The following is an 8,614-nucleotide window of genomic DNA, read 5'->3' on the forward strand; positions in this document are numbered from 1 at the left end:
GTAGAACAAACACAGAAGGACCGAGACACTGTGAGTTCAGAGTGAGAAGCTGATTCCAGGGATGAAGTGAACTGGACGAATCCTTTGATCCTAACTGTGTTTGTGTGTCTGCTGGTCAGGTTGTCTGTCGGCGCTGGTTTACCAACATGCCATCACACCCCTGGCCCTGCCCTGCAAGCTGCTCATCCCGGCCACAGGTCCGTGACAATAAGATAAAAGTATTATCAATATGTCCGATATTAAAAAGCAAGGAGTAAAAAGCAAAATCGGATTTCAAATTTTGTTCCATGATCGCAGCGTTGTGAGACCTGTAATTAACAAAGTAAAAGACATAGTTGAAAATGAACTGTCACCTGATGCCTCCCTGTCAACAATGCAAATCAATAAACCTTCACCCCCCCCCCCCCCTCCCCGTGAGCAGATCTCCTGGAGGAAGCCCCGGCGGTCGCGACCACGAACCCGCTGGTGGAGCGGCTGAAACAAGGAGCAGGTAAAACATCGACCCGCTCCCACTGTTACACACCTTCACATTTTGTTCCACACTGAGATGTTAACACAACCACGCAGCTGTAAGATTGTGTTACGACACCGCTCGTGTGTTATCCTGAATAATCCCATTCACGTGTTCTGACGACATGACATCCTTGTTATCCCAGTGCAGAGGGCCCCTGCTGACTCCCATGGTAAACCCCTGAGCACTTATTTGGACGCCTACGTCTGGAATGTGCATCCTGTGTGTGTTGTCTGTCTACGTGTTGTTACCTGCACCAAAATAAAAGACACACGTTAATGGCCCTGTTTAACAGAACTCGCTCGGAGATGCGTCTCTTAACAGCAGCTCCCGGCTTCTCGTCAGTAACAGGCAGAATGTTTCATGTGGAATGACTTGGATGGAGTTTGGCTCCTGACAGCATGCTCTCTGATGAGGAGACAGATTTGCATGGACAGGTCTTAGTCAATCGTTTTCTTTAATAACATCGAACAGGATAGATTCTGCAACTTGGTTTGGTTTTTTGGTTTCTTTACAGAATGAAAGTTCTATTTCCAATCGTGACATCGTTAGTTTGTTGTTTAATCTGACCCGGGGATGCTTTCTCTCTTCCCAGCATGCAACGTGCTCTACATCAACTCAGTGGACATGGAGTCCCTGACGGGGCCTCAGGCTGTGGCCAAGGCCATCTCCGAGACGCTGGCCGCCGCCTCTCCGCCCGCCGCCACCGTGGTGCACTTCAAGGTGTCGTCTCAAGGCATCACGCTGACGGACAACCAGAGGAAGTGAGTGTGGATGATGCACAGGGTGGGGACACAGCTCTGCTTCTGGAGATCTGTGCTGCAGATGGAATCGAACTGAAGCATGAACCCGTCGGGGGAGATTTATTTTGAAAGGACGAGTTTCAACGTGAATCATTACACACGAGCTGAGGCCGTTAATAACTGCTGACTCAGGATCAGAGGATCAGGGTCTCATTGTTCACCACAGTGTTTCAATCAACAAGTCAAATCTGAAATTTGTTTTTGTGTCGGGGACCAGGATCTATTTTGTAAAACTATTAAATAACTAATTTTAACTATATGTGTATAACACGACTTCAGGGTTTAAGATGTCACTTTAAATCTCTTGCTCCAAGATTCCCACAAACTTATAGAGAATTTATAAATAAAACTGATTAATTAAATAATATTGGCTGGTATGTGACAACCTTTTTTTCTCCAAATGTCAATATATCAGGAAATAAATATTACATTTTGATGAAACTTACTAAAAAGGTTTACTAGGCTTCAAGGTGAAGTTAGTTTACTAATCACAAATTGAACAAATATTCAACCCTCTAGTGTTGAAGTTAGTTTAAAGTTTGTTTGGACCAGATAGACTTTGATTTCATACTGGAACCCCTGTACTGGTGCTTATGCTTAGCATCAAGTGATGATGCTACGTCCACATTAAAAGATGTGGATGAAATTGTGTAATTTTACACAATGGATGTACCCCTAATGCTCTTTGTTGGTTTGTTGTGTTTCAGGCTTTTCTTCCGACGCCACTACCCGAACAACACTGTCACGTTCTGCGACATCGACCCTCAGGACAGGAAGTGAGTGCAGAGACATGAACTTCATAACTAGTAGTGGATTTGGTTCAGAACCTCTAAAACTTCTTCAACTATAAAGAGGACGATCCAAACTTTTTTTCAGTCCGCACTAACCTGCTAACACAAGTTAAAATGAAGTTGTGTTTTTGTTTTCCAGGTGGAAGAAGCCTGAGGGAGGCACATCCAAGTAAGTATCATTCTATGGTTGATAGAATAACACTTAACACTAGAGGGCAGTGTCATAACTTTAAGATCTGTTATTTACACAGAGTTAAGGCTTCTGCAGATACAGTTGTGATCCTTGTCCCAGTCTGATCTGACTCTCTCTCTTTGTCCTCGCAGGCTGTTTGGCTTCGTGGCTCGAAAGCAGGGAAGCACAACCGACAACGTCAGCCACCTCTTCGCCGAGATGGACCCTGACCAGCCGGCCAGCGCCATCGTCAACTTCGTCCTGAAGATGATCGCCGCGCAGAAGCAATGAGCGCCAGCAGCAAACCCACTTTCTTTTACGACTTTCCTTTTTAACCACAGACACTTACTTTTCTGATTTGGAAAAAAATTAGCCTTTGGTTTGACGCGCCACCTTATTTTTCCTGCTCTGTAAGGCAAATGTGTGTTTCTGTGTGTGTGAGTGTGTGTGTGTGTGTGTGTGTAAGCGAATGAAAGGGGACATGAGAGAGATTGTGTGTGTGTGGTGTGTTTGTGTGCATGTGGCTTGCATGCATGTGCTTTTTCTTCTCGGACGGACTCCAGAATGAACCAGAGGAAGTGCAGGATGGGGGAGTGGCTGTGTGCGACAATGGGATTGGATGGTGTTGGGGGCGGGGGGGGGTGACTCACGAAACAGGAAGAGGGAATGACATGATGTGTGCAACTGTTATTTTTTTAAGAAAAGTCAAGTTGAGTGATGTAAAGGAGGATTGTGTATCTATCAGGCTTTCGACTGGTCAACCAAAGATTTTTTTTTTTTTTTTTTTTCAAGCAGTCAGGACGTGTGTAGCGTGCCGTCGTCGGGGGGGCAGAAGTATTCTTTTTGTAAAACAAATATGGCTGCTTAATCAAAACTTACTGAACTGTTTTTGTTGTTGTTGTTGTTGTTGTTTTTGTTCCTGTATGTACTGATACTGTAGCTCCGCTCGGCGCCGCGTGGCAAAGCCGTGTCCTCGTTCGGACACGTGTTGTGTGGCCGGCGAGTTTTGTGTGTAAATATTCTCGGCTGCTTTCTGAGTAGGACTGTTCCAGACGACGTGTGGTGCCTGACTTGTTTTTCTAATGCGGAGCTTTGTAAAAAGAAGAAGAAGAAGAGCATATAAGACTCACGTGGGCTGACTTCAATATGCAAATAGCTAGACTTTTGAAAAAAACAAACAAACAAACAAAAAGGTTAGTGAAGACGAGCTTCCTGTCGGCCTCCATCCTCTGTTCTGCTCACAGCTCGACTCCCAGTTGTTTTGCGAGGGGGGGGGGGGGGGGGCGATCTTCTTAGAAAAGTTTTGTCTTCCCCCCCCCCGCTCTTCAGTTTCCTTCCTCGAAAAGTTTCCGTCAATCGAGAGAAGCTTCTTTTTGCGTCGGCCGGCAAAAACTGTTAACACTCACACTCTACCCAAAAGTAAGCTATACTTATAAATATACATATATAGATATATATATATATAAAAAAACTTTCAAACAGTGACTTAAGATATTTATTTTTGTTGCTTTGTTGCTCTGTTATCTTGTATACATGTATGATATAAGTATACATCAAGATTACTGAAAAGTGAGAAGAGAAAATTGCTTTTTTTATTTTGGCTAAAGTCAAGAAGCGTTGACGTATATATGAGTTGTAAAGTGTGTGCATTTAAAAAGAAGTGTATCACTGTTGTGTTTTGAATGTTTTATTTTTTTTCACAGCATTACTTCCTTTTGTTAACATTCTCGTTTTCTCGGGGAGGCATTTTGTTGTTGTTGTTGATTTTCTTTTCTTTCTTTTTTTTTAATAAGAGGGGAAATATTTTGTATGAGAGATTGTTGTTACTGAAGTCCAAATTGGAGTTTTCCTAAAGTGATGCAAGCAACGTTGTTTTTGTTATAACTTAAACCTGCCTGGAAAAAAATACATTGTCCAAGTTTAGCACTTAACATGTTAAGGTATTATCGGTGTGTTTCAACAGCAAACAGACGACACGTGAACTTTGAACACGCCCCCGGTTCACGTCATCCACACAGAAGGAGACGAGCTCGATCCCCAGACTCTGTTTTTTTTTAAAGGGAGTCAGTTCAGTTGTCGGCTGCTGCCCTCATGTGGTGAAGAGCCATCATTACAATGGAACCCCACTTTTATTCTGAGACAGTGTTTTAGCTGTTGTCATGGCCGGTTGGATTGTTGGAGGTAAATTTGATCATTGAACTAAAACATGAATTTGAGTTGTGACCCCGATGCGTTCTGTGTTAACTGCCCATTCGAGCCCCTGTAGGAGAACTGAGTGTGCAGAGGTCACGTCCCTTTTTCTTTTTGCCTGATGGCAGCATGATGTAAAATAGTGAGATGAAGTTTAGTATGGGGGGGGGGGGGGGGTCATTAAGTCAAACTTCTACAAAAGCTAAAATAAAAAATACAGCACTTACAGGGCTTTTTTATTATTATATCTGACTAGAATCTTCCATTATTTATTAGAAAGAATCTGCACGCTCACGTCAGCCAGTTACCGGCTGACTGAAACCAGTATACGTACTGGGATACCCAGTGTCCTCACGTCCTGTCAGATCCATGCCCACAACTTACAAGACAGAAGAATCTATATTTTTGCCTATGAGAGAAGAGGGATCTTCCTCCTCCTCCTCCTCCTCCTCCTCCTCCTCTTCTTCAAACTGAATGTCCAGTGGCGTTGGCCCACTTCCACAGATCAGAGCGGACTGTTAGAATGTGTGTGAATGAGCTACTGTGCCTGTATAGAGCTTTGTTACTTTTGGTTTGCTACAGTGTATGGCTTTTACTATTTCTGATGGAAAAAAAAAACACATTAAAAAGCAGTACAAATCAAAAATGTACGGGAAGGTTTGTCGTTCTTTGTGTCACTTTGGGAAACGTATATATATCAACTTTAAACTATCAACTTTAAACTATTAAAGAATACATGTAGGTGTGGGAATGGAGTATTAAGCCTTCATTTATCACTTCTATCAAGTTTGATATATATACCATAAAACAAAATTTGTCCTCAGGTGGTTTGTATTTAAATAGACAAGACTGATTAACGGCTCCATCCCTGAACCACCGTTCTCCTGAGGGTTATGAAGAGATTACAGAAGGTCCAGCGTGTAAGATTTAGATGAAAAGGATCTATCAGCAGAATTTCCTTATATAAAATAATGATATTTAAATTTAAGCCTGCGAGGTCTAGAATTGGTTCTTTATATCTAAATACTTCATATTTAAATACTTTATATTTACACCAGGAGTGGGTCCTCTCTACGGAGGCAGCCATGTTTTTTTTACAGTCGTCCAAACTGGACAAACTAAACCTTTTGAGTTTTTATGACGACTGAAGTTTTCCACAGGTTCTCTCTCACGTTTGGAAGAGGGTGAGGTGAGGTAAGGTGAGGGGTGTTCAGCTGCAACATGACACTTCCCCACTAGATGTCACTAAATCCCACACACTTAACCTTCAAGTTAAAACTTACAAGAACAAAATTGGTGGCTCTCATCCACAGGAAAATAAAGTTTGGCCATAATTTAACATCACTTCTGGAAATCGTTTCCAAACCGAGACTATTATCACCATTCAGCTTTTTGTTTTGTTTTCCTGGCCTCAGCATCTGAGGCCTTAGAAATTGGTAGAAGATGTTTTTTCATGTCACAAAAATCTTTCAGGGGTCCGGTCTGTGCTGTGTGTACCACGTAGACTGTAAACAAATAAGATGTATCTTGCAGTGTCATGGTGACAAGTGTGTTGACATTGTGTGTTTGCCTTGTGTCTGGATCCCAACCTGCAAAGTGCCACACAAAGCCCCCTGGTGCAGTGTAGGTCATAAACGTTGCCTCCTCCATGTTAGTGGATGGGACCAAACTAAAATGTCCAAGTAGGTTTTCTTATTTAACTGAATTTTTTTTCTCAAATATACTTTCTGTCTGTTTTTGGTAGTTCTTATCATACTGATGTATGTTAAAGTATTTGGTTACAGTCCTACATCTTCTGGTAAATGTACCTGTTCACAAATTATGTTGTTTTATGTGTGTAAGACTCGAAACTATACTTATATGTATATAAATTACACACACACACAAACACACATAAATATAATTTTTTGTTAATGTTATTATTATTACTATTAGTAGTAGTAGTGTTTGATGCTATTTAAATAGACTGAAAAGTGATTGGTGAATGGGGGGTACTAGCGGAGGGCCTCCTTCATATCCGATATAATTTGGCTTCATTTCTGAATATTGGGAGGAGGTGGAGACGTGTCGTCCATCTTTACTGTTTTTAATCTCAACCCAACACACACCAGTGAGTGTAACTTCATTCCCTGCTCAGGAAATCATGACACCACCGTATCTTTGCCTTTTGAAAGTTAGATTTTAATAGGGCGAGTTACTGAAAATAGATTTTCTATTTCAATAATTTCTTTGGACATATTTTTATTTAAATTCCAACATGGCAGGAGAAGCAGCCCCGGCTCAGGACACTTGGACTTCAGGGGTGGGACACTTCTCAGCTGCAGCCACACTTCACGCATCACAAAGCTTCATGGCAGCGAGTGGCTGTTCTAGTTCAACATGAAGCCAAGTCGAGCTTCAACTCCCGGGATCAGCGGTCGTGCAATCTTGTGACATCATCGCTTTTTACTCTATAAAAGTTTGAAATTGTTATAATAAAATTTTATGGACGGCAATTTTCTGTATCGTCACCGGCTTAATAAAGTGATGAGGAAACGCAGACATTAAAATGAGCAGGGTGAAGGAATGTGACACTATAAACATTTCTCAGAATTTTGTCATTCATTTTATTTCGCTGATGTCATGAGATTGCTTTTCCCTCTCGGCCTTAAGAATCCAAACTCATAAAATAACAGAAATAAAAGCTCGGGAGTGTTTAGCAACAGGGAGGCTTGAAGGAAACGTCTGGATGTCCTCAGGTCGTCACACACACGACTCCTGAATCCTCGGAGTACTGATCACTTTACTACTTAACTCACTTTAATACTCTTTCATGTGTATTTTTACTTCTGACTCAGTAGCGGTGAATGAAAAAGTCACCAAAGTCCGTAAATCCGATTTTTTTCTGGGAACTATAAATGTCTGCAGAACATATCGAGGCAGTAAATCCCACTGTTGGATCTATATGGAGTCTGGAGCGACTCAAGCTTCCAAACCTAGATCCACTGAACAGGACACACACCGGAGTGTTCATCATCTTCATCGTAGCAGCTACTCGCCAGCTGGACATTACACAACCACACTGTGTCCTGGATCCCCAATGAAAAAATACTGCTCCGGACAAATTTGTCATTAGTTCATAATGAAAAAACAGCATTCAGAGAAATTGGGTCATTTATTGTTGAATACAAAATTTATGCAGTTTTTCTTACACTACAAATAGAAGTTGAGAGATGGTGTTACATTATTTTATTATTATTTAAAAGTGAAATATCTCAACCTACTTTGTGTTCACCAGCCTCCGGATGAAGACAGATGATGATGGTGAAGCAGCTGTTTGATCATATTTCTCCATATTGTTTTAAGACTCCTGTTATTCTTGTTTGTGTGGAAGGTAAAACCAGTAGAAGTTGTATTGAGCGACTCCTCGATCCTCAGGGTCTTGTTGTACAAACACTACAAAGTGATGAAGAAGCAGTGGTGGGTTTAAAGTCTGTGGAGCTGTAATAATATAAGTGGCCACTTGATGCCAGTGTTTCCTTTCCAGTCAAACCCGATCCTCGGGGGCATTCTGCCATCGATCCTCTGACTCTCGTCCAACCGAGTTTTCGTTTGCACTGTGCTTCAGACGCTCGGTGCTTTTATCTGCCTCTTCGAAATAGAATCAAATCAAATCGTTATTTAACACTGACACTTATTCAGAAGTGTGTTAATCTGGCTCTAGGATTTGTTTATTTAAAAAAGGTACATACATTTACTTTGTTGTGTAGGTTAAAAATGGAGGTGAGAGATTTCAAACAGGACAACCACTGCAAGTGACATTTCATATTTTGTATTTTGTACCTGGTCTTTGTGTGAATATGTCTTTTACACTCGTGTCAGCATCAAACACTGTGACCTCTCACCAACCTGCTTTCACAGCCAAGAACAAGTCCAACATTTGGTTCATGGGAAAATGTAGAAAACCACTGGAAGTCCTGTGTAATGCTTCCTGAGAGGAGGATTCCACTCTCTTCATCGTCCTTACTTCATGGAACAGAGTTGTGACTCTGGAAAATGGTAATGTGTTCTCCGCAGGGGGTCGGGATGACAAGTCGGGGGAGTTAGAAGCTCTGTTCGTGGGCACAGAGGGCGGACGACAGGGGGATAATCCTCTGAATGGGTTCGA

At 41.8% G+C, this 8,614-nt stretch overlaps 1 protein-coding gene across 11 annotated transcripts in view; it reads left to right on the plus strand.

Annotated features, from left to right (window-relative positions):
* The window catches only part of tns1b (tensin 1b), a 132,015-nt gene extending 126,898 nt beyond the window's left edge, over positions 1-5,117 (plus strand). For 9 of the 11 annotated variants that reach the window (XM_062402302.1, XM_062402306.1, XM_062402307.1 and 6 more), the window contains 7 exons: positions 120-197; positions 422-490; positions 657-683; positions 1,107-1,275; positions 2,022-2,090; positions 2,245-2,274; positions 2,430-5,117. In XM_062402302.1, coding sequence (XP_062258286.1) covers positions 120-197; positions 422-490; positions 657-683; positions 1,107-1,275; positions 2,022-2,090; positions 2,245-2,274; positions 2,430-2,568 — 581 coding nt within the window. In that variant the 3' untranslated portion in view covers positions 2,569-5,117. Of the gene's footprint in view, positions 1-119; positions 198-421; positions 491-656; positions 684-1,106; positions 1,276-2,021; positions 2,091-2,244; positions 2,275-2,429 lie in introns of those variants that run through there. The other 2 variants (XM_062402304.1, XM_062402311.1) reach the window with 2 other exon arrangements.
* Positions 5,118-8,614: the final 3,497 nt, after the last annotated feature.

The sequence above is a fragment of the Platichthys flesus genome, chromosome 13 (genome assembly GCF_949316205.1).
Source record: "Platichthys flesus chromosome 13, fPlaFle2.1, whole genome shotgun sequence".
NCBI classification, from domain to species: Eukaryota; Metazoa; Chordata; class Actinopteri; order Pleuronectiformes; family Pleuronectidae; genus Platichthys; species Platichthys flesus.